The sequence below is a fragment of the Otolemur garnettii genome, unplaced genomic scaffold (assembly GCF_000181295.1).
Source record: "Otolemur garnettii isolate 467f Iridium unplaced genomic scaffold, OtoGar3 scaffold00023, whole genome shotgun sequence".
NCBI classification, from domain to species: domain Eukaryota; kingdom Metazoa; phylum Chordata; class Mammalia; order Primates; family Galagidae; genus Otolemur; species Otolemur garnettii.
The window spans coordinates 17298119-17324437 of NW_003852418.1; the positions used below are offsets into that span (position 1 = coordinate 17298119).

A 26319-nucleotide genomic window follows, 5' to 3' on the forward strand; every position below is an offset into this window, starting at 1 on the left:
TTCACACACACTCAAGGAACAAACAACACAAACACAGTTTTCATGATGGATCATGTTTCCAACTCTTTTTTTTTTTTTTTTAAGAACCACAGGCTGTTTTAGGATTCCAAGCCCAGAGACGGAAAAGTGGAGTGAAGCAGACAGACAAAGGGGAAAGGAAATGAACTTAACAGTGGAGTTCACAGACAGAAGTGAGCCACACCATTAACAAATGCAAGAGTTTCAAAAACAGATGCCAGGTCACAAAATCTAAGAGAACAGGGCCCTTCTGTCCAGAATAAGTGTCTAAGGCTTCGGATGGCAGCATCCCCAAACCAGAGCAGGGCTAGGAAGAGGGAAGGCTGAGGAAATGAGTGGACGCTTGCTGGCTGCTTCAAAGTAAGCCCTCAAAGTGGCCCCTGGGTCAAGGACATGAATGCAATTAGTTTGAGGGGTGAACTGGAGGGGGTGGGCCAGTGAGGCAGGCTTGGCGATCAGCCAGATGGGACACAGTGGCTCTGGGGCTCATGCCCAGGAGACCTCTGGGGGGCTATGCTCTTGGGGGGGCCTGTGGGCAAGGAGGCCAGGGGATTTACCTGAACTCTCACCCACCAATGACAGAGGGCTGTTCCAATGGGCCTTGACTCCCCAGCAGGTCTAAGGCAGCCCCAGGGCAGAGTCCCCACAGATGGAAAGGTGGGTGCAAAGGGCAAGCACTGGGGTCTATGGCTCAACTGGGCCATTCCTCTAGGAGGGGCGGAGGCCCTGTCCCAAGTTACAGCTGGAGAGGTCAATATGGTGGGAGTCATCCAGCCTGGGTGGCCAGCCTGCTTCCCAGGCTCATGGCAGGGACCCCCACCAAGACGACCTATGGAGGTGGTGCCTGCAGAGAGCAAAGGCTCAACACCAGTGCTGATGTGGAAGCTGGGGGTCCAGCAGCAAGATTATGGGTCTCACAGTTTCTTCTAGCAACTCATCCCTGGGATGCTCCCCGAGCCCCAGCATGTGCCACACCTGCGGGTAGAAGGCCCCCAAGCAGGGATGGCTGGAGAAGCCTGGCACAGAGAACCCCAGTTTCCCTTCCTTGACCATTACTGGTGTCCCAGGAGGCTCCTGGCTCTAATTTCAGTCACTTTTGCAGACCTGATTCCCAAACCACCCACACACACCCTCTTCCACCTGTGGGCCCAGCCTCAAAGCAGAAGGCCGAGCAAATCCCTAACCCACAACACACTGGGGAGAGAAGGCCCCTTTGGAACTCCAAGTGTCAGCTGTAAAGAGTCCTTTAACTTGGCCCTGGAGCAGAGAAGGAAAAAAGATCTTACCCCTTAAAAACGCTCTTCTAATCTAGTTTCCATTCACGAAGCAAAGCCATGGGAGGGGGTGCTGTGTAGGGCACCGGGGCTCGATGGCTGAAAGCTCGAAGGTTGTACGGACTCTAGGGACCTAGGACTGTGGTTGCCTGCTGTCCAAGTTCAGAAGACAGTGAGACCACAGGCAGGGGGTTGAGTTTTACAAGTTTATAAGTGCACAATTTGGCTGACATAAACCAAGAGATCGATAGTGAGAGAAGAGAGCATATCAGTTCCCCATCAAGAGCTGGTTGACGGTCAAGGTCATCAGAAACAAGGAGGGCTGAAGAAATAAAACACACTGGTAGAGCAGCCTCAGGAGACACCAGGACTAAATGGCATGGGTGCCCTGGCTGGGACCCTAAACAGAAGGACAGTAAGGTACCAACAAAGGGAACCTGAGAAAAGGACTTTAGTTACTAAGAATGCAGATTGGGTCACTAATTATAGCAAATGTTCCATACTAATGTAAGATGTTAATTCCAGGGGATGTGTCTGTATCTCAGTGTATATGCACAGTCTGTGTGTGTTTCCGTGTGTCTGTGTGCCCAGGAGACAACTGGAAATGAGGCTGGGCCTGCAAGCTGCAAGCTGACCACAGTGGGGCTTGGGCACTATGGCTCCACATAGGTGCCTGTAAACAATTAGCCGCATAGATGGAGCCAGGCAGTGTCACAGGAAGGTGGGAAGAACAGGAGTCAGTAAGTACCGTCTACTCCTGTACTAAGGGCTGAAATTTCTAGGCATGGATGAGAGGTGTCCAGAACCACATAGGTGTCAATAGACACCCACACCCAGGGGACTCACAGGGCTGGCTTCTCGGGCGCGTTTCCCGGACAAACGGTCCCACACAAGGAAGGACTCTGTGCTTCTGTGTGTTCTAATGCTCTGCTCTTGCCATCTTGAAGTCCTTCCTACATTTTTAACAAGGGGCCCTGTGTTTATTTTGCACTGAGCCTTGAAAGTTATGTGGCCAGTCCTGGAAGCTTGTCTCTAAACATTAGTAACCCTTATACCAGACCAGCTGGGGTTAGACATGGGCGTCGGTGTTTTTCTCTTTACGTGTTCCTGGATGGTGCTGACCACAGTGGGGCTTGGGCACTATACCCCGACAGGTGCCTGTGGACAGCTAGCTGTACAGCTGGAGCTGGGCGGTGTCGCAGGGCAGGCAGCAGTGAGCGAGATGAACAGGAAGGTGGGAAGAACGGGAGTCAGTAAGGAGCGTCCTACTCCAAGTGAGGCCAGCCCTGGAAACATCACCTGGAGTGTCCCTAAATGCAGAATTTCAGGATCCTTCCACCTGGACACCGAGGCTCCCGGGCCCTCCACCAGAGTGGACATCCCTGGGTCTGGCATCCTCTCCTCCACCCTGTGCTTCTCACTCAGTGGCCACTCTGCCCCCCAGGGGATGCTGACAAAACTCGAGGCATTTTTAGTTTCATGCCTGAGCTCAGGAAGGGGCTCCTGGCACCTGGCGGGTAGAAGCCAGGGAAGCTGCTAACCTCCCTCTAATCCATAGGGTGGCCTCCACCACTGAGAAGGATCCAGACTCCAAAGCCGACAGTGCCAAGGCTGGGAAACCTTAAAGGGCAAGCTATAAATACTTCAGCCCCCTTGACCTGAGGGGGGTGAGGGTGTGACTTTGTCTCCAGGACCCCGTGCAGGAGTAAATCCACGGCTCCCTTTGGGGACTCTGTACGGCACTACCCCCTTACCTGGTCCCCTCCCTTTGGGGTTCCACTATCTCACGTGCCTACAGGCCTTTCCCAGAAACATTTTCTGATCATTCACTTTCACAGCCACACAAGCCTTGTCTCTGGCTCAGTTTCAGATAAACCCAGCCTGAAACCAGGGGTCAACAGTTGTCACTCAGTGGCAGCGTCCCTCAGTCAGCAGCAGCTGCCTCCAGTTCCTGACACTGTCCTGAGACCCAGGTGAAACCCAGGTTGGGCAGGAAGGAGTTCCCGGATCCTTTAGCAATGCCTCAGTCCCTCTGGGGGGTTAGCGCCCAAGAACACAAGCCAGGTGTCAGTTCTTCTTCTCCAGCTTGGAATGACACGATGGGCATTGCCAAAGAAAAAGAAGAAACAGGACTAACAGAAGGTCCAAAAGGAAGGACTCTGAGCATTTACCCAGATACCTACTCGGGACCTGAAGTCAGGAGGTCACATTCCCCGTGGTCGCCTTATTCAAAACTTTATCTCCTGGTCAGCTCGCACGCCCACCCTTACTTAGAGTTCATATTTGAGCAGGCACTTTTCTTTCCAGCTACAGATGACTGCTTATGACCAAATTGAAAAATATTAATTCTCTTTGTCTCCTGCCAAAAAAGGCTAAAGCAATTACAGGTCCTGATTTGAAACACAGATGTTAATACATTTGGAAAAACAAGCTCCTATAGGCGAGCAGGCCCAGGTCCAAGCACCAAGTGCTTTTGGAATTCTACCGAGAGTCTCCCCTGCAGTAAAGCACGTTCTCCAAGATGCTCCCTGCCAGGAGGAGCCCAGGGCCAAGGTGCCCACGCGGGTGTTTTCCCTGTTTGCAAACAAGAGCCAGCCTACCCTTGGGCGCTCACTGGCACACAGCTCTAAATAACATAATTATAATCATCGCAAGGAAACTTTCAGAGGATCGAAAAGTATCATAATTGCAGGCAATTTTCACTTTTTGGAAATTGGGCTCAGATGCTGAAGGAAGACTGCAGGCAAAGCGTTCTCGGGTTTCAGTTCTGGAAGAGAGAGCACGCTGGAACGGTTGCTGGAATGGACCAGCCCAAGGACAAAGATGCTGGCCGCTCCTAGCTCATCCAACAGGTATCTGCTGTACACGGACTTGGGCCAGCAGGACATATGGCACAGTCTGTGACTTTGGGATACCCACAGACTCCAGGGCATTCCTTTTGTGCACCTGATATCTTACTGACAGCCTAGAATTCGCCAGGCTCTAGGCACAGTGGATAAGACTGTGAGAAAAACAGTTAGCACCCTGGCCCTCCGGGAGCCCATTTGCTGCTGACCTTTCATGTGCAGCCTGAGGGGTGGTGAGGGCCTGCAAACTGCCCAAGTTCGTGTGACTTCCAAGTGGTGGAACAGGAGGCAACTCCATGTGTCTCGAAAGCCTACAGTCTTTACTACCTAGCCAGGCAACCCTGCTAGGACAGGTTGGGTGGGTCATTCTGTCTTCCCGGCCTGAGTGTTCTTAGGTGGAAAATACAATTTTCCCCACCACTCTCCAATTCATAGGATTGCCATGAGGAAAAAGGAAACTGTGTCCACCAGTCAAAGAAGGAAACTATATATGACCAGGAAAGATGTGAGCCTCTCTTCCTCCATCCCCAGTCGAGGACTGTGCTGCAGTTTCCCCATCTGTAAAGTGGGGTGCGGGAGAGCACTTCCATGGGGGACTACACACATCAGCTCTGTCATCACAGACCAAAGGTGGCCATCACTCGTCCCAGCACGGAGAAGCATCACGGAGTAGAAGAAGCTCATAGACTGTGCTGTGAATTTGGCCAAACCCAACAAAACACAAGGTGGGTCCCCAAGAGGAGCAGGATTGACCCCCTCCTGGGGACTTTGCTTAGCTTGGCCCCAGGTGACCTAACACCTACAATCAGAGCAAATGTGTGCCACCTGCTAAGCACCAAGGGACCATCACAAGATCTCAACAGATGGAATCCATCACCAGATTCCCTGACCACCACCCATACTATCCCCGCAAAGCCAGGCTTGGGATGAATTACAGAAGGAAATAAAAAACACAAAGATTAAAAAGCCCACCGGGCCCCCAGATGGCCTCAGACCACAGGACAGGAAGCCAGCAGGCATGTGTCCCTGGGATGCTGAGTAGAACATGCTAGCTCTGTGTCCAGCACAACTGGACTGGACATGGTGGCTGCCCTCTCTGCCTGGGATGTGGAGGGTGCTAAAGGCAGATTTCTTTCCATGAAGGGACCCAAGAGGCAATAAGGGCCGCTCACTCCTGCTCAAGCAGCTCCAGGCTGGGATTTGGAAGGGGTCCAGAGAAAGAGGCTGGGAGGAGAAGTGCCTGGGCGTCCCTGACCAAGGCTCCTCTCCTCTGACCTCCCAGGACATCCTAGCGGTTCCCTGGAGGTCAGCTGCCCACTACTTGCCCTCTGAAAAGGCTACTCAGGAAGCTGAACCAGCACATCCTGAGAAGGCAGCCCGAAACCAGAGCTCACGCCCTGAGGCTGAGGTGTAGTGGAGAGGGGTGGAAGCCAGGAGACGTGGAACCAGGCACGTAGGCCTTCAGGAGCAGCGAGGAGACTCTGGAAGCTTCCGGAGCCAGAGTGTCCAAAGGGATCTCCACCCTCAACCAGTCCTTTTCGGTGCCCTTGAGACCGATAATCATGGTCTGAACCACACTTTGGGCTCAGTCCTGTAGGAAAGAAAACAGTGTTCTCCGAGAGACTAAGCCAAGGGGAACATGGTCCCTCGCCAGGAGAAATCTCCCCTCTTCCATCTCCTAAGTATGGAAAGCAGCTCACAGAAAAGAAAGAAGAGATCTCAGCCACCTGCTCACAGCCCTGGCACGCAGGGCATCACACCCATGCTGGCTCAACCCTCATGTATCAGGTGATTTAAAAGCCCCCAGCTGACTATAGTGCACAGCCAAGCTGAAGACCCACTGCTCAGGACCCATCAGCTGGCTCAGGTGAGCCGCAGGTGAGGAAATTGGCACGGTGAGAAGCGCCGAGGTACTACCATGAATTCAGGGACCCGGGTTTGAGTCCAGGCTCCACCACTTCCTAGCTGTGTGCTCTCAGATAAGTCACTTACTGTCTCTGAGCCAGTCTCTAGACCTATAAAATGGGGTGACAAGTCTTCATGGGATCATTTCCAAGGCACATAACAGAGAAGTACCCGGTACGTAGTCACAAACAGTAAGTGCCAAGTAATGAGAAGCCTCGACCTCAGGAGGGGGGACGTGCTCTGACACGTGACCATGTCCCTCTGCCCAAACATGCTCACGGTGGCTGACGTCAGATCCAGACCTGCCCAGAGTCCTGCTGCCAGGCTCTACACCTGCACGTGGTGTTATCACCGCTGCCCCCCAAGTCTCCAGGAGAGGATGGGGCAAGGGCCCATGACCTGACATCCTGAAGCCACCCTGAGGTGTAGGGACGGCTCCCAGGCTTCCTTTTTCCACACCTAGCCCTGTGTACCTGCTCAAGTCTGTGAACCAAAAGCACCAGGGCGCACCCCCAGAACTCGTCAGAAATGCAAGAACCCAGGGCCTCCCACCCAGATGCTGCATCAAATCTGCATTTTGACCTGAGCCTCGGGGAGTAGGGCTGGAGCAGAGTTGAGCTGAGCTGCTAGGAAGGCAGCAGGCTGGGTCAGTATGCCCTGCAGGAAGGGTCCTTAACCAGCAGTGAAGACAGGAGCCTATGGCTGGGCAGGGTGGCTCATGCCTATAATCCCAGCACTCTGGGAGGATGAAGCTGGTGGATCACTTGAGCTCAGGAGTTCAAGACCAGCCTAACAAGAATGACACACAGTCTCTACTAAAAACAGAAAAACTAGCCAAGCATTGTGGAGGGTGCCTGTAATCCTAGCTACTCGGGAGGCTCAGTCTCTTGGGCTGAGGTTGCTGTTAGCTAGGCTAACACCACTGCACTGTACCCAGGGTGACAGAGTGAGACTCTGCCTCAAAAAAAAAGGAGGGGGAGGACCCACAGGCCCCGGAGGGCTGGGGGCACTGGCTAGGGAGGGACCGTCAACACCTCCTCAGTGGGGGAGGGCCACTGACCAGGCTGTGGTTACAGACACCCTCACCCAAAAGCCCCTGATGAGAGCTTTTGGGAGTCAGGGAGCCAAGCCTCAGCCTCCTCTGCCAAGGTGCCCACGTGGTGGGGAGAGCTCCCTCTTCCTCTGAGTGACTCAGGCTGTGGCTGATCCAAAGCTTGGCCCTGGAGACCACTCTGAGGTCACCCTCCTGGCAGCCAAAGTCCCTGAGATAGACCCAGGGACATTTTTCATCCAGCTGTCGACATCATCTCGACCTTGGTGGCGGCTGACTCCCTTGGAGCTGATTCTGCTGCCCTGGCTGGCCTCGGCCTCCCAGGGCTTCTCAAAGCACAGCCAGGTCTCATCCCCTCCAGATGCAGTGACACTGTGGTGGGGGACAAGCCTGGGACATGCAGCATGAAGGGATAGCAGGGGGAAGACTAGAGTGGAAGAGCCGGGTCCCAGCTTCATGAACGGAACAGGTTACTAGCGTGATGCACCCCAAATGCCTGCACCTGCAGCTGGAGCGGGTGCAGCTCCGGAAGCCTGGCCCAGCTGGGCTTGCCTTGGGCACAGGATACAGAAGATGAGGATGGGGCTCCAGTCCTTTAGCCACCCCCATGCTTCCGGCAAGGCATCTGGAGCCAGCCACCATCCACAGACCTGCCTCTTAGCCCCACTTGCTCCACAGTCCGCCAAGGGCGGCTCCAGCATGTCCTTCCAGCTGTCTGGGGCCGCGCTTCGGGCTGTGGAAGGCCTCCAGCCTGGCTCATTATCGGAATTTAATCTGGATTCTGAGAGATCAAGAGGGCTCGGTGGAAAGTGACTCCCGCAGGGGAGAGAGGCTGAGGCCGACCCAAAGCCGGCTAATCCCCGGCACCCCCAGGGCTTTCCTGGAGCTCGGGTAGAGCTCGCCAGAGAGCCAGATGTCCCAGCCCTGCACAGCTGGGCAGCCGGCGGTGGGGAGGCCATGGGTCCCTCAGAGCAGGGACGCTGCACAGCAGGGGCAGGGACGGAGCAGGCTCTTCTAGGCTCAGGCTAGGGGAGCCCACACAAAGGAGGTCCCATCCCCTCCCCAACAGGCTTCAAAGAGCATTCCGATCTCCAGCCTGGTCTCCACCAGAGGCTATAGAATGAAGTGGCTTAGCACAAAGTACCTGGGAAGGTGGCCATCAGTCACAAGGCAGAGCTCTCCCCTCTCCCAAGACGGTCTCTCCACTTCTGCCATGATGATGATACTGGCATCAGAGGACATTTACAGAGCGCTTACTGTGTACCAGACACTGTTCTAAGCATGTTTACCTCCCTGCATCCTCACCACAACCAGGGGGCAGGGGAGATCCAATTATTATCCCCATTTTATAGAAGAAGAAACTGAGGCTCCGAGGAGTTATGCTTTCCCAGGGCCTCGCTGGAACCTGGTGATAGGATTTCAATCTATCCTTTTAAGAGCTGGTTCTTCCCAGCTGGGGAATTATACAATATCGTCTTGGTTCTAGATTCAAAAACAAAACAACCAGCCCAGGAGAAAAATGATGTATTTTTTACACATTACCCTTTTGACTTTTGAAGAATGGGGGCTTCCTCTTTCAAGCACAGAAAGAAAAACTGGAAATCTAAAGAGAGCAGCCCTTTCCTCCCCTCCCGCTGCCTGTCTTCCCTATTTAATTAATGCTCTCCACCTGCCACACCATGGCCTCTGCTCCCGGTGAGCTCCCAGAGGGCATTAATGGCCCCATGCACAGCACACAGCAGGCGCTCAAATATTTGCTGAGCAGGAACTTACTCTCCTAGCAAGCCAGAGGGACCCAGGAGCAGGACCCCAGCACCAGAATGGGCACCCCAAGCCCAAGTTGCTTCCCGTAAGCGACCTGCCAGGGGGCTGAGGATGCCTCTAACGCCACCCTCTTCCAAACACATGGCTCAGTATGTGCCCCACACGGTGACAGGACCAAGTGCCCACAGTTCTGCAGGATGACACAGCAGAAAGCTGAGGAGCTGCCGGAGCCAGTTGGGAACCCAGACAAGAGCCTCTACCCAGAAGGGTCCAACATTTTTCCTTCTCTGGGCCACACTGGAAAAAGAGTTGTCCTGGGCCACACATTAAATACACAAACACGAACAGAAGCTGATGAACAAAAGAAAAAATAAATAAGGTCTGTGCATATTTTTCCTGATATCTGCCACCACAGATAAGCAAAAAAATTCTCACGTAATAATCCCAATTATGCAGCAGCCCGTTCAGAGAGTCTTTTAAAACTGTTAAACACTGGCTTGGTGCCCGTAGCTCAGCGGTTAGGGTGCCGGCCACATACATGGGGGCTGGCGGGTTCAAACCTGGCCCAGGCCTGCTAAATGACAATGACAACAACAGCAAAAATAGTCAGGTGTTGTGGCGGGTGCCTGTTGTCCCAGCTACTTGGGAGGCTGAGGCAACAGAAAGTTTGAGGTTGCTGTGAGCTGTGACGCCCTGGCACTCTACTGAGGGCGACCCCCTATCACAAACAAACAAAAACCCAAAAAACGATCGAAAAGGTCCTCAGCTTGCAATCACTAATATAGAAAATGTACATATCTAAGTAATAAAACGTCTTTGGCTTTTTGATTTTTTTTATTATAAAAATAAAAGTGAGTCGCATAAAACTAGCAGGAATTTGACATTGTATTTGAGAAACTAATGCATCAACACCTGGTTTAATGGAAGTAGCTGCAATTGTCAGTGAGTTCTCAACGTGCTCATCAGAATTCTGGTTCTAATTCTACTCTTCATGTGCTTCACTCTTGAAAATGGTTGCTCACAAATGCAGGCGCTACCAAAAAGTGATGGCATGAAAAAGGTTTGATTGTGAAGTGAGGGGTATTCGCAGGACCTAGCAAAGCCCAGTCAAGAGACACGATCACATTTTTCTTTCAGCTGGATGTCAGACTACAGCTCTATGCATTCCATATGAAAATTGGCAGGTAACGTTATTTATGTCAACTGAAAACGGAGTTGCAAATGCACCAAAATATTGTTTTCCCAGAAATCTTGAAATTAGATGTCAAATTCTTGTATCAAATTGAAAAGCTAGGGTGCATATTTTCTGCTGTTCTCAGGACTATGTTTAGCCGACGTTTCCAAACGTTTAAAATGGTTTGCCTTAATTTGAGCTTCCATAGTTTTGTTTGGAATGCTGTTAGGGTTTGAAACATTGTATTGCTAAATTGGTTTTCGCCTTAGAGACGCGTCTATGTTTCATCTCATAGTCAGCCAAAATCTCTAAGTCAGTTTGTGTCATCACGTTCTGGCACATATTTGGTTTTTGATACCGTGAAGGACGTGATAGCATGTCATACATCGTAAAATCTTTTCAGCATTTGGCCTCGACTTAGCCCTCTCACTTCCGAAAAGTTAATGATGTCGCCACAGTCAGCATCAATGCTTTTAAAAAATTCCTGGAATTGGCAACGATTCAATCCCTTGTCCCTTAGGCAATTCACAGTCTTCATGACGATTTGCACGATGTTGCCTGTTCCAAAGCTTTGGTGCATAATTTTTTTGATATACCGTGCATCAGACATGAGTTTGGGGCAGCACCCGCATTGTCTTCTATTTCTTTTATGAGAGGCTCCATCAAGAATTATAACAGATATATCGACAATGCACAAAAAAATCACTTTCGCTTATTTTTCACTGCTCTGTACAAACCTCCTGATTTAGTTGTGTCTTTTAATGGCACTAACAAAGCCATTTCTTCAATGACATTATACTCACCATCAGTAGCTAACAAGTGGCAAGTTGAGCCGTATTTGTAGCATCAGTGCTGTCATCCACCTCCGAGCATAAACTTTCAATTTTACATGTTTTTATTCTTAGTAGGAGCACACCAATTCCCCTCCCCCTCTCTCTCTCCCCTCAACTTGAATTGAACTTTCCTCTTGCGTGACCATGTATTAGATCGTCTACTGGCTTCATCTGAGTATATCGGACATTTGGTTTTCCACTCTTGTGATACTTCACTAAGGAGAATGTGTCTCAACTCCATCCAGGTTAATACAAAAGATGTAAAGTCCCCATCTTTTTGATGGCTACATAGTAGTCTCCAGGATACATACACCACGGTTTATTAATCCAGTCCTAGGTTGATGGGCATTTAGGGCGTTTCCCATCTTGGTGATTGTTCCTGAGCTGTGATAAACAATCTAGTCGGAATGTCCTTACAATAAAACCATGTTTTTTTCTTCTGGGTAGATGCCTAGTAACGGGGTGGTGGGATCAAATGAAAGTCCTATTTTAAGTTCATTAAGGATTCTCCATACTTCTTGCCAAAGAGGCTGCTTTAGTTTGCAATCCCACCAACCATGTAAAAGTGATCCCTTCTTTCCGCCTCCATGCCAGCACCTGCAGCTTTTCAACTTTGTGATGTGGGCTATTCTCACCCGGGTTAGGCGATATCTCAAGGTGGTTTTAATTTGCATTTCTCTGATGATCAGGGACAATAACATTTTTTAGGTTTGTTAGCCACTTATCTGTCTTCCTCAGAGAAGGTTCTGTTCGTGTCTCTGACCCGTGATGGATGAGACTGTTTGCTCCTCTTTTGTTGATTAACTTGAGTTTTCTACAGATTCTAGTTATCGACCCTTTATCAGATTCATAACATGCCGGTATCTTTTCCCAGTCTGAAGGTTGTCTGCAAGCTCCAGCTGTTGTGCTCTCAGCTAGGCAGAAGCTTTTCAGCAAAGCATACCATTTTAAGTTAGCAGCTTTACCCCCCAAACTCCTTTTTATTGCTTTTCCAATTTCTTCATTTCACCTGGCTGTCATCCGGTGAGACAGACTGACTTTAGAAATAGCCTTCCTTCTTTCAAGGCAAATTATATCTACCACACTTTCCATATACATTGCTTGAAACTCACCATCAGTAAATGGTTTTGATTTTTTTTGCTATTAAACATGCTACCAGATAGCTAGCTTTTACAAGGGAATCTTTATACATTTTAGCTTTTAAAAGTTTTTAAAAACAGTTTTTGAGAAGACAGACTTTTTTCGGTTCTGCTCTTTTCTCCTCACGACGCAGTCCTTCACGTGCATTGAATTGGGCACCGTGTTTTTGCATATAATGCCTTTTCAGATTATAGTCTTTGAACACTTGCACAAATTCCCAACAAATTAAGCAGAGTCTCTTACTCTCTGCCTTGGCAAAAAAGTGCTCCGTCTGTCTACTTTTCCCTGAACAATTTTCCTTTGTCCATCATTTTTCTTTTGGGGGGGGGGGTTTGTGTTTTCTTTTGAGACATTGTAGAAGCAATGCTGGAATTAAAAAATAATAATACTACATAAGGGACTGTATTTATTTTTGTTCTAAAAATTAAGTGACAGGAAAAGAGAAGTTTGGGCCCTTCCACATCTCAGCTACTGATACAAGATGAGGCAAAGGGCTGATTGTGAAGTATGGTGGGCAACATGTGAGGTACCACCGAGGTGTGGAATTACCTTCATCTTCAAATAAGAACTCCCCTGACTCTTAAATAACATTAAACACCTCATGTGGCTATGGTAGGTTGAAATATTATTGATAGTCACTGCCTCACCAAGTCACCACGAGCACATGGAACATCTGACGGTGTTAATTCGACCCTCTGAACTTGGATAATAACACATAGGAAGCTGAGCACCTCCGTAAGACTGAAGCCACATATGTGTACAAATACCGCACGCTTATTTTACATGACATTGCAACATGACATTGTTGTCTACATGCTCAAGAACCATGCAATCGAATTCCACCAAAAAATGACACAATACAAATCTCATGATGTTTTAAGTGAGTTTATGATTTTGTGTTGGGCTGCATTCACAGTCATCCACAGGCCATGGCAGGACACAACCGCTCTACACCAAGACAACTGTTTTGTCCTAAGAAAGGAGTGACCTGCTTACCCCACGTGGCCTGCCTTCCATCCTCCCTACAACCCTATACCCCACCCTAGCCCTGGAGCTCTGGCAGTTTCCCTGAGACGCTCTCCCCCCTACCCCCTGTTGCCAGGTCCACTTTGTCATTCAACCATTCCCAATTCATTGAGGCCATCAGTGAGCAAGACCCTCCCCTCTAATGTCCGCCCATCACACGTCATCTTACCTGACCACTCACAGAGATCAGCTTGTCTATCCACTGCCCCTCTTGTTCCCTGCCCATCTTCTTGCTCTAGATGGAATTGTAGCCCCTAAAAGACACATCCAAGTCCTAACCCTTGATAACTGTCGGTGCAGCCTTATTTGGAAATAGGATCTTTGCAGATGTGAGAAGCTGAAATGAGATTATGCCAGAGTAGGTTGGGCCCTGGTCCAAGACATGAAGAGGAAAGAGACACACAGGGAAACACCATGTGAAGACAGAGGGCGCCAGAAATGCAGGAGGCAGAGGCTGGACTGATGTGGTTGTAGACCAGGGAACACCAGTAACCCATGGCCAGAGGTGAGGGAGGTCTTCTCCTACAGGCTTCACCGCCCTGCAGTCACCTTGATTCTGGACCTCTGGCCTCCAAGGTATCTGGGAGAATAAACTTCTATTGTTTTAAGACACACAGTTTGTGTGGTTTTGTTACAACAGCCCTAGGTCCCTCAGCCAAAACTCTCATTCACGGTTCCTGCTGTTGTGACACTGGCTCGTTTGCTCCCACAGACTCAGCTCGGAGGGCAGGGCCCGCGTTGGCAGCAGTCAGTAATAGTTACACAGGCGATGGCTGAGCTCACAGGTCTCTCAGTGCCCCAGCCTGCCAGTCACTGAGCCTCCAGAGCCTTCCACACGTGGGGAGCAGGGCAGGTGCACACAGGAGGGCAGACCCAGTGAGCCCCGGCACCAGCCACTCTGAAAGGGGAACACGTTTCTGTCCGAGAGCTCAGAACAGGTGCATCGGTGACCCCAGCTGACCCTTCCAGCCCTGTTCAGCCAAACCCACCCAGGGCCGCCACATTCCTAAAGTTAAACTACGATAGAGCTTGCTGGGGCAGGGCAGGGAGCCTGCCAGGAGACCCGGGGGCATGAGCTGGGCTGGGGCTCTGCACGAGTGGGCCCATCAGGTACCTGCCTCACCCCATTAATCATCCTTCATGAGAAAACTCAGAGACATGGTCTTATTCAAAGCCTTGGGGGATTGGCCAAAGTAAACATGCGTAACTCCTGAGAATGGGCACCACCGCTCTTCCTGTAGTTAGGCCTGGGGCCCAGGGCACGGCCCCCCAGGGTCCACTGGGACACCTGAGTAGTAAGATTTAGAACTGACCGCCAAGGTTGTCGGCCCCACTCCCACACCATCCCTTGGCAGGGAAGAAGTACAAGGCAGTGCAGGGCGGGGGAGGCTTTATGAAAATTTAAACCACACTGCGATGCCATTTGTCACCCATCAGCCTGACAATGATCACACAGGCCTAGTCATGACCATCTTCCCTGCCTGCCGGGTGTAGAAACTGACCCCAGCTCCAAGCAGGGCTGCTCAGGAACATGCACCAGGGTCTCCAATGGGTGTGCCCCCAGCACCTATCCCACTGACAGGCGTGCACAGGTGCCTACAGGAGGGACCACCACACTCACACGGGGAACTAGGGGAATATCTCCTGTTTTGTGGTGAAGGTTCCAAGGACAAGGATACTCCGTGTGAACTAACAAGGAAGCCAGGCCAAGTGTGAGCATATGGCGGACTCTGTGGAAGTGCAGAAACACACACGTGTACTTGAAGAGACTCAAGAAACTGGGACTTGGGCAGTACCTGTGGCTCAGCGGGTAGGGCGCTGGCCCCACAGACCGAGGGTGGAGGGTTTGAACCCGGCTCGGCCAAACTGAAACAAAAAATAGTCGGGTGTTGTGGCTGGCACTTGTCGTCCCAGCTATTTGGAAGGCTGAGGCAAGAGAATCGCTTAAACCCAAAAGTTGTAGGTTGAGGCTGTGACGCCACGGCACTCCACCGAGGGCGATAAAGTGAGACTCTGTCTCTAAAAAGAAAAAAGAGGGCGGCGCCTGTGGCTCAAGGAGTAGGGCACTGGCCCCATATGCTGGAGGTGGTGGGTTCCAACCCAGCCCCAGCCAAAAACTGCAAAAAAAAAAAAAAAAAAAAAAAGAAAGAAAGAAAGAAAGTGGGACAGGAGCTGCCTCAGGGATAGGACCCGGGGCTCAGAGGTAGAAGGCAGTCTTAATTTTCACTGTAGTTACTTTTCTTTCTTTTTAATTTTATACCATGAATTAGTCTTCCCTATTCAAAAACAAATTTTGAAACAAATGTTTTACGTTAGCACCGGCTCCAGCTTCCCAAACACAGGCTCCAGCCCTAATGTGGCCATTTCCTCTCTGGGTGGCCTCACCCTCCGGCTTTGACCACTTCTATTCTCCCCGATTTTGCAGCCACCCATGTCAGAAGGCTCTTGTGAATATGAAGTGAGATAACCAATGAAAACCCTGCAAATGTCTAGAAAAGCTTTCTTTTCTCGGTATTTAAGATGACCCCCAAATAGCAGTGCTTGGCAAACATGGCGGAGAAGGTTCCTCTGCCCCTGTCTGCAGTAACCAGTCCCCCATCTCACGGAAAATGCTGGACTGACCGTCAGAGGGAGACGCCCACACCGCCCTTCTTCCTCTATCTCCCACGCCAAGGCATCTGGGCAGGGAGGCCACAGAAGCCATAGGAGTCCAGCAACCCGGGACTGAAGAGTGTAATTGTTAGATGGCCCAGACCTTCTCTTCTCCTGCTTTCCTCTACAAGACCTGGACATTAAAGGGCCTCAGGAAATTAAAGTCTTTCAGCACAAACTTTTGGTTCCTGACCTAGGATTCTTGGAAGGCTAGGAGTTCCCTATTTGTTTTTGATTTGGGATTTTCCCCCCTAATGCTTTAAGGCGATGGCCACTTTGATTTTTTGCCTGACCTCTTGTCCTGGGTTTCAGTGATGTTCCTCCTCTTCTCCTTCTCTTCTGTGCCAGATCCAGACGGCCCAGAAATACCTAAAGGGGGACACGTACCCCGGCGCTTCCCGGCCTGCTGCTATTCCTGCCTGAAGTCACTGATGCTAACAGTTTTACACACCATACACCTTTTAACATGGTGTCTTTACAGGGCCTGGCGTGTGGTTGGTGTTCCAGGGCCGAAGCCAATCTGGCCGGCCCTCCAGCCATCATCCCTCCCAGGCACAGCTCGGCACCCACCTGCTCAAGTGCTCCTGGAGCACCTGGTAGACACTGATCCGGAACGTCTCGTTATCGAAGCGTTCCCGGATGTAGTCCTTGTAGATCCGGAATTCTGCTGCCGTCACAGCTTCCCCTTCTGGGATCTTGGAAAGATCAAACCGGAACTCCCGATGGTGGTAGCGCGGGTGGAAGAATTCTCGGTCGTGTTCCACTGGAAGGGGAAGAACACACACCAGCACCAAAAGCCCATTAGTGTCTGCTTTTCACTCTCCCATCTCAGAGCCCAAGCATCTTCCTAAGCCCGATGAAGGCTTGCCCGCTGCCAGCGACGCCTGCTGACAAGGGCCTATCCCACAGTGACCCTGCAGATAGGAGGTCACAGGCTCAGGCCCATGGTCATCTTCAACAAGAGCATGACTCTGCAACCAACCTACTGGGGAGTGGGGCACTGCCCACAGCAGCTGTCGAGAGGTCCTGGCCAGACTCAGGCCTGGGCTGGAATCCAGCCTCAGCCACTAGCCAGCTGTGTGGCCCTGGGCAAGGTGCCAGGCAACCTATTTGGACCTTAATTTCTTCATCTAAAAACTGGGGATAATAATCCCCTTTCATGGGTTGTTGTCAGGGCAGAGTGACCTAACTTATATAAATAGTTAAACATCTGTCAGGGCTAGATAACTATTAGCTACTGTCAGCAAGCATAAATCTTACTATGAATATCATAGGGTGCCTCGGGGCCAGTAGTTCTAGGACCTGGGTGCACGTGAAAGTCATCCAGGAAGCTCTTAAAAATTATTGATACCCAGTGGTGGCTGATAGACATTTCCTGACTGGCTCTCTAGGAGCTGATCTGAAGTATTTGCCAATTTCCATGGTGTAAATACCACCACGTTGGCAGATTTCAAGCTACCAAAGTGAGGCCACTGAGCTTAGAGCTGGGAAGGGAAGCAAACACTGGGATCCAGCATCTGGCTGTTCCTACCCCACCCCGAACCAAGGGCATCATGTCTTTCAGGAGGAATCTGAAAGTCTCTACTTGTTAAAGCACCTACAGACATTCCTAATGAGTAGCCAGGGCTTACAAGCACAGCCTCAGACTACAAGTTGTAAAAGAGGTGAATGGCAGAGCCCTGGGGACTTTCAAAAATAACTATAGGACATAACCAGGCAAAAGGCCTCAGCCCTTCTTCACACGGCAGTGATGTTAGAGTAGCCCCGGGAGGTGGAAGGTGTGTACCTGAGATCCAAGGTGCCCCATGGTCTGCCAGGGTAGGCCAGAGAGCTGAGACTCAAAGCCAGGTCCCTTGGCCATGTCCACAGTTGGGCAGGGAGAGCTCCTTTGCTGGTTTGTTAGAACTTTTTTTTTTAAGACAGAGTCTCACTAGGTCACCCTCTGTAGAGTGCTGTTGTGTCACAGCTCACTGCAAACTCTTCAATCTCTTGGGCTTAAGCAATTCTCTTGCTTCAGCCTCTCAAGTAGCTGGGAGGTGCCCACCACAAAACATGGCTATTTTTTGGTTACATTTGTCATTGTTGTTTAGCAGGCCCAGGCCAGGCTCAAACCCACCAGCTCCAGTGTATGTGGCTGGCACTCCACTCACTGAGTTATAGGTGCCGAGCCTGTTAGAACTTTTTTTTTTTTTTGAAACAGAGCCTCAAGCTGTCCCCCTGGGTAGAGTGCCATAGCATCACAGCTCACAGCAACCTCAACTCCTAGGCTCAAGTGAGTCTCTTGCCTCAGCCTCCCAAGTTGCTGGGACTACAGGCGCCCGCCACAACAATTGGCTATTTTTTGGTTGCAGCCATCATTGTTGTTTGGCGGGCCCAGGCTGGATTCGAACCTGCCACTTTAGGTGTACGTGGCTGGCGCCTTAGCCACTTGAGCCACAGGCGCCGAGCCCTGTTAGAACTTTTTAATTACACTAGTACATACACGTAGCATGTGCCCTGAGCCTGCGTGCACAGCTCAGTAAACTGTCACAAAGGGGGAGCTTCGTCTCGTATCAAGAAACAGAACATCACTAATCCCCTCCCCTTCCCTGACTGCTCAAGCCAGGGTTAATTTTGGCTGTTTTGGAACATTCTATGTGGGGTGTGATATAGTACGTGTTCTTTTGTCCCTGGCTTCTCTCATTTAATGGTGCTCGTGTGATCCACCCATGTCACTGTGAATGTCCACTAATCCTCGCTGTCATATGAGACACCATGGTTTTATTAGGCCACAATTCACTTGGCCATTCTACTGTCCATGGACATTTGGGTAGTTTCCAAATCAGGGCTCTGCTGAACATGGGGACACATACCTAAAAGTGGAATTGTGGGCCGGGCGCAGTGGCTCACGCTTGTAATTCTAGCACTCTGGGAGGCTGAGGTGGGTGGATTGCCTGAGTTCACAGCTTCAAGACCAGCCTGAGCGAGAGTGAGACCCCGTCTCTAAAAATAGCTGGGCGTTGTGGCAAGCTCCTGTAGTCCCAGCTACTTGGGAGGCGGTGGCAAGAGAAACCCTTGAGCCCAGGAATCTGAGGTTGCTGTGAGCTGTGACAACACAGCACTCTAACAGGGGCAAGAGAGACTCTATCTCAAAAAAAAGAAAAAGTGGAATTGTGATTATTCAGTGTTGGTGAACAAGCAGAGTGTGTGGCCAAGCCATTCCCCCAGAGTGCTACAGCTGAAGAGTTTTAAGAACACACCAGAAGGAGAGAGGAAGAGGCCAGGCCTGCCCTATGCAGGAGATGGCACAGTCTAGGGACGCTCACAGACTCCTCAACTGCTTTTCTCCCCAGGAGACCAGGAAAGATGAAGCTTGGATAAAGTCTCATTCCAACCCTCTTCCCCTCTCCTCCCCAGCATGACCAAATCTCCAGAGGCTGGGAAGAGCCCTGGAGTGTGCAATGCTTCCACTGCTGGGGCTGCTCCAGCAATCACGCCCCAAGTATGACGCTGCCGCCTCCAGCACAGCAAGTCCCCGGTAAAGCTCAGCTCCCCTGCTCCTGATGTTGGGGTGGGCTGCACCTTCAGAGCAGCCCCTGGTAGAAACACAGATCAACCGAGCAGAGAACTGCCCTGGGAGCTCCTGGTGACAAGTGAGGGTGGCTGGAGAACCCAAACAGGCAAAAGGCACATTTACTGAGTGCTTACCCCATGACCAGCGACACCGACAGACGCTGGTGAGGCAGAACTGATCCCCATTCCACAGATGAGGAAACTGAGGCCTAGGAAGGTCAGATAACTTATCTGAGGTCACAAATCAAGTGAATGGCTGAACTCGGAAACCCATATTCCTGACCTTAACACTCTGGAGCTCAGGGGCCTACACCTGAATCTCAGCTGTGTCACTTGGCAGCCGTGTGACGTTGCCCGAATTACTTTGTCCCTATGTGTCCCTTCCTGCTCAGGTGTGGTAATAATGGTGCTTTATCATGGAGGTGTTAGAAGCACACAGGAGTCAACACTGGTATAGGCACCTGGCAAACAGTAAGCCATGTGTGATTGCCAGTGTCACAGAACCTCTAAATGATGAGCTGGGAGGGTGACAATCAGTGTAGGAGCAGCAATGAGTGCACGTGAGTGCTGACATTGTTCAGTTATGATCACTTTATTTGCCAAAAAAGGAAACTGCAGCAGACCCAACCATAAAGATATGTTTGCATAAGCCTGACATAAACGCAATCATTCAAGTCACACCCAGTGGAGAAACACAAAGTGCTGCGTAACCTTTCCCAATGCAGGAGATAAACTGTATCTTAGCTGTTAAGGCAGTGAAGATACCAAGGTTCTAGAAACAAAGTGACCAGCCACATTCTTGCAAACATTTGTAGGCTCTTTGGGGTGGACAGCCTTCCTTAATTATTTCAAGACAATTAAAGACACGAAGCATGATGTCATTCTGTTCTTTCTGAAACCCATATTGTCACATGTTCCAAAATTAATTATGTATGAATTATCAAAGAATAGTCATGGAGTTCACACACACGTGCACACAGTCCTCAATCATTCAAAGTTCAAAACAAATTGCAAATCTCATCGTCCCCAAGTTTCCCTTTTGTAAGGGAACCAGAGTGTGATATCTGCATCATTTCAACTCAGGTATCAAGACGATTTGATTGTAACTATTAAAGTAGGCAGAAGCTTGCGTGTACTTTCAGGGAGAAAATGCATACTTTCTTCTTAACCTACCATAGTGGGTTACCCTGATTGCCCAGGACTTGCATTTTAAACTGTCTAGAGTTGGCATTTCCCTGGGCCCATGGAGAAAAGCTTCCTAAGGGCTGGCACGATGGTTCATACCTGGCATCCCAGCACTCGGGGAGGCTGAGGCAGGTCAGGTGGATGGCTTGAGCTCAGGAGTTCAAGACCAGTCTAAGCAAGACCTCGGCGACTCCATCTCTATTAAAAATAGAAAATCTAACAGTTGTCATGGTGGGTGCCTGTAGTCCTAGCTACTCGGGAGGCTGAGGCAAAAGGATTACTTAAGTCCAAAAGTTTGGGGTTGCTGTGAGCTATGATGCCACAGCACTCTACCCAGGGCAAAGAGTGAGACACTGTCTTAAAAAAAAAAAAAAAAGAAAGAAAGGAAAAAGAAAAGCTTTCTAAGGAAACCAGAGGCTGGGATTAAAGCCTTTTCTCCCTCTGCCAGTTACATTCCAGCACCCCATGGGCCAAGAGAGCTCATAGGCTTTAACTGAGGACTTTCATCTTCAAAAGATAAAAAAGGGCCCAAATCCCCATGACCAAGAGATAAGTCCAAAGAAAATGGATTCCGGAAAACACTATCCATCCTGACAGCCCCATGACCATCCCCACAGCCGATTCCAGTGTCCTTCCTTTGTACAAGCCTGAAATAACAACACCCAAATTGGGGGGGGGGATTCTGGGCTGGAGGGAGTCACTGAAGAGTTAGAGGCAGGAACAAGAGGTTGCTCACGTGGGCGCCCCTGTCATGACCCTCTGCCCCATCAGGAAGACCTCAACCCCTGTGGAAATCATGCCAGGACACCAGCAGCACCCAGGAACGTCCTGCTCCACTCAGCATCCGGGCTTCGTCCTCTCACTTACTATTATAAGAAATGTCCCGGCAAACTCCTTGCTAAGTTAGAGTCCTCTGAACAAGGGTGCTTATGTGTATACCTGATCACACACAAAAGTAAATGGAACAACGAAGTCTTACAAATGTGAGAAGATGGGTGAAGAAGATACAGTATTTCTCCCACTGCCCGGAGGATGGCTTCGTGCTGGGCATGGCTACCAAGATGCCCCTTGAGAAGCTGGTGCTTTCTCAGCCAGTCCATGGGGTTCCAAGGGCGCTGCCACCTTGTTCCTCGATCCCCCTTCTCCTGGAGTCAAGGGATGGGAGGGAACAAGCTTGGCCAACCATGGAGTTTCTTTTATTTTTTATTAGAACCTGGAGGGAAAGAGGCCATGTTTGTTTTCTCTGCCTTCAACGCCAAGGATGCAGGCTGGTCCTCTGGATATCCACTCACCCTCCCTGCCCTGCAGAGAAAGCTGATCTATAAGAAAGCAGCTTCCAGGCAGGAGAGCTGAGGTGGGAAGCCAGGAGGGAAGCCTGGCTGTCCTGACCCCGACCTGGCAGTCCCCACCCTTCCCAAAGTCTAGGGTTTCTGTTCTCCCAATTTGGCAGTTACTCTGAGATCCTTCAAAGTCCCCTTTAAGCTAATTAGAGCTGGGCTGGTACCAGGGCAGTTCTAAGCAAAACAATGTAAGCCCCATTATTAACGTACACACCTAGACACGGATGGGCAGCAAACACACCCAGGTAATTGTACTAATAGTTATCTCCAGGTGACCACGTGCCATGAAAACTGCCTTCTTCAGACCTGGATCATTTCCAAATACAAGATGCGCTCCCTTTACGGAGCTCTGCTGGAGCAGGGACAATGACCAGCTTCACTCTGTATCCCATGCACAGCACAGCCTGACACTTAGTAGGACTTCAAAAAGCTGTTGGATCAAATATATCACTCTTTGTGCAGTTTCCTTCCAGTCGTTAAGTAAACCGTCTTATTGACACATCCAGGAAAGCACATAGGTAAGTACACATGCAGCGTGATGAATTTCCACAGAGAGCACACCCAGACCGGGACTTAACACGTTGCTACCGGCACCAAAGACATCACTGTAGGGCCCCTTCCTTCCCATCCCAACACTGCAGACTCCCTTTGTCCTCATGGCCCTTGACTGTGGCATCACAAAAGTGTTCCCTCTGTGACCCCTTCCTTCGCTTGATCTCACCCTGCTGTTGCAGGTAGTGGTAATCCATTCATTCCTACCACTGCCGTCCAGGAAGAACCCCATTGTATGAACATGCCAAAACTTATTTTTTGGTGGGCATTTGGGTAGTTCCCAGTTTGGAGCCATTGCAGATTGCGCTACAGTGAACACTGTTGCACAGGCCTTCGTGTAAACACACTCTATTGGGTAAAGGCCTTCAGGTGGGATTTCTGGGTCAGTGGGTTTGTCCAAGCTTGGCTTTAGTTCTGTATCCATTTCCATGTTAAGAACATGGAGACACAGGGTATGGAGCAAAACCAGGTACAGTCCCTAAAGGGATGGTTTATTTTAGTTTATTTCAGTAAATCCCAGTGGTGTGTTTAGGAATGAGGAAGGGGGGAGGGAGCTCTGCAGGTGGGAGTTCCTCAGGGAAAGGTGTTTAACAACTCTTAGGAAGAATGGAGGTTCACCAGCCTGAGGTCAGAGAAGGGCACTGTAGACAGAAGGAACAGCATGATTGAAAGCCTAAGATAATAAAAAGACTATGTTGGCAAATTTAGGTAATAATTTTGTTGAGAATAACAAGAAAAAAGCAAATGAGTTCTTCATTGGGAAGGTTCTTGAATGCCAGGCTAAGGGGTCAATTACCGACCCCATCGACCATAATTGGCCTGGTCCTCATTATGCAAGATGGTACTTTGATCAGATCTATTGTAGATAGAGGTCTGGTAATCCTGTGGAAAGTAGATTATAGGGACCGAGAGCAGAGGAGGGACTGGGTCAGGGATAATGCATATCCAATCCACGTGCCCCCTCCCTCCATTTCTGCACCCAAAGCAGGCATCACTAAACAATCACAGCACTCTTCTTCAACCTGACAGCCACTACCAATCCTGGCTGACCTAAGATAAAAAATGACTGTATTTTCCACCCCTGGTCTGGACTACAGAAGAAGTAGAATGAACAAGAAGCACAACCATTTGAAGAAAGACAGCTACAAAAGGACTAGTTCCCACTGTGAGCCTGGACTGCCTAGCAGGCAATGTCATCCGCAGATACAAAAACAGGAGGAGCAGCACAGGAGGGGGCCTGCACGGGAGGAAAACACATGCAGTGCAGATAGGTTAAACTTGGGGTGACCTGCAGAAAGTCTGAGTGGGTAGCTGAAAAGAGAGGTGGCGGAAACATTGGCAGCAATGTTCAAGTTGGGAGCTGTTGAATTGAGTCTCTGGGTAAAGTTACTCAGGAGGAGTGCACCTACAATGAGAAAGACAAGCATGGCCTTTGAGCAGCACTGGGGGCTAGAACCATGGCCACCAGCGGGACTTGGCCCAAAGGAAGGACAGGACCAGAGGACAGGAAGGACAAGATGACCCAGGGGTGGTCAGATTCAGATGAAGGAGACTGGATTTTGTCACCAGCTGAGCAGAAAGCAGCTCTCACGGGGATAATCATGCAGAAAAAGACACTGAAGATCAAGGCTGTAATCAGTTGCCTAAGAAATGCAGTTTGTATCCAAGGAAGGGGAACTGTCAGCCCATGCAGAGCCATCTTCATTTCCTCCTGAAGCCACTCTCCAGGCCAGGGCTGGAAAGAGTTGATAAATGGGTAGTAAACAAGTTAATCACCCAGCAGCACCTTCCAAAACTTCATGGTTTTCAGAAAAAGTCTGGTTAACCTTCTAAACTATGTGGTCCTCTCACTGCCCCCAAAGATGCCACTAAAAACTATGAGACAGGAACAAATATTTTATGAGCAAAGGGATGCTTTCCAGGCAAAAACCGCAGGTCCAGCGTTAGAATTCTGTGCTTCTCACTTGGAGTCTGTTTTCTCTGAGCTTAGACTAGTGTCCAAAGAGTTCTCCAGCTCCCTTTAGGGATTGGGAAAGACCCCTGCAGCCCTTCCTAAGGCTGAGGCTTGGGAAAAGAAGGGAACCACATCATCCTCAGAAGCTAGAGCTGGATTTTCATGGACCTGGGACTCCTCAGGGTCCCCCAGCCCAGAACTTTGCCCAGATCCATTTCACTCTGACACCAACCCTGGCTCTTTCCTTTGCTACAGGGCTACAACTCATCAAGAAGGTCCTGGCACGCACCAGAACTCACTGACGCTGACTTACCAAGGCTGCTGCTGGAAGGTGATTTATGGCCCTGCAGCTTCGGGGATGTGAAATTTGATGATGGCTCTTCATTCATTCAAAGATTTACATGGCAAGATTAAGGAGCTTGAAAAAGCCACCAGAGGCATGCAATAAACTGGGAGTTCTGGAAAACAGAACAGACATGCCAGACTTACACTAACGGGAAAATGTTCTCTTAATAACACAAGCAGCGCTGCGCCCAGAGAGGCCACAGTGGCTCACACAACTCCTGGGAGGAAGGAGGAGCTGCCACAAGCCCAGAGAAACAGGACATGCCTGGAGTCTCAGCCGATACAGTCTGCCCAGAACACACCTCGGCACCTTCTCACACCCCACTACACACATTCCACAGTTTTCTTGGCCCCCTTATCCGCCCTGCCATAGGAGAGCAGCTGATAACCCCCAAGTTAGAGAACAGCTGACTTTTATTTAATTTTTATTTTTTATTGTGGCAAAATACACATAATAAGACATTTACTGTTCTAACCACTTTTCAGCATCCAGCTCAGTAGATTCACGTTACTGTGCATCCATCTCCAGAACTCTTTTTATTTTGCTGTCCCCATTAAATGCCCCTTCCTCCTCCCCAGGCCCCGGCATCCACCACTTCACTTTGGGTGTCTGTAACTCTGACTACCAAGGGACCACACAGCAATGGAATTACATAGCATTTGTCCTGCCGTGACTGACTAATTTCTCTTAGCCTATGAGGCCTGACAATTAAGTTCAAGAACTTTCCACCATGTACTTACATTGGCTCCATCCCCCAGACAACTCAGGAAGGTTTCATAACCTTGGTACATCAGTGTCTCACAGCTGTGTTCATGCTGTGATGTGTGCTGGTGTCTTACTGAGAGGCGTGTTTTTGTGCACCATTACAAGAATGTTGAAGCTTAGATTAGAGCAACAAACAAACATTAAATTTCTTGTTAAGCTTGACAAATGTTAGTCCAAGTTTATCAGGATAATGCCGTGAAGAAAATGGAAGTATGCAAATAGATTAAATATTTTTCTGAAGGGAGAGAAAGCATCACTGAGGAAAAGATGTTGGGGTGGCCAGTAACGAAGAGAACTGATGAAAACATGGTAGAAATTCATCAAATTGTGCGTCGAAATCATTGGCTGACTATGAAAAGCACAGCAGACCAAGTAAACACTGATGGAGAAATGTTAGGAAATTTTTAAGTAAAAATCTTGGCATGAGACAGGTATGTGCAAAAATGGTCCCAAAGGAGCTCACACCAATGAACAAAAGCAAAGGAGAGGTGACGTTTGCCAAGACCTTTTGGAGAGGCAAGACAATGTTCTGGGCATGTTATCACTGGTAATGAAACATGGATGTACCAATATAAACCTGAAACAAGGTGTCAAAGTGCACAATGGATGTCAGCCCATTCTCCATGACCAAAAAGGCTGTCAGCACAAACTAAGAGTCGAAATGATGTTGCTAATTTTTTTGATAACAGAGGGATTGTTCATTATGAATTTGTACCAAGTAGACAAATAGTTAACCAAGTTTACTATTTGGAAGTGCTGAAAAGATTGCATGAAAAAGTTAGACAAAAATGACCTGAACTTTTCACCAACAACTCATGGCTCTTTCATCACGACAATGCACCAGCTTACACTGTACTGTATGTGAGGCGGGTTTTAGCCAGTAATCATATAACATTCTCCCTACTCACCTGTTCTGGCCCCCAGTGAATTTTTTCTTTACCC

At 49.7% G+C, this 26319-nt stretch overlaps 1 protein-coding gene across 1 annotated transcript in view; it reads right to left on the reverse strand.

The window, feature by feature from the left end:
• BMP7 (bone morphogenetic protein 7) overlaps window positions 1-26319 on the reverse strand; it is a 77994-nt gene that overhangs the window by 28130 nt on the left and 23545 nt on the right. The window contains exon 3 of the mRNA XM_003787720.2: window positions 16254-16446. Within this exon, the coding sequence (XP_003787768.1) occupies window positions 16254-16446 (193 nt within the window). The remainder of the gene's footprint in view (window positions 1-16253; window positions 16447-26319) is intronic.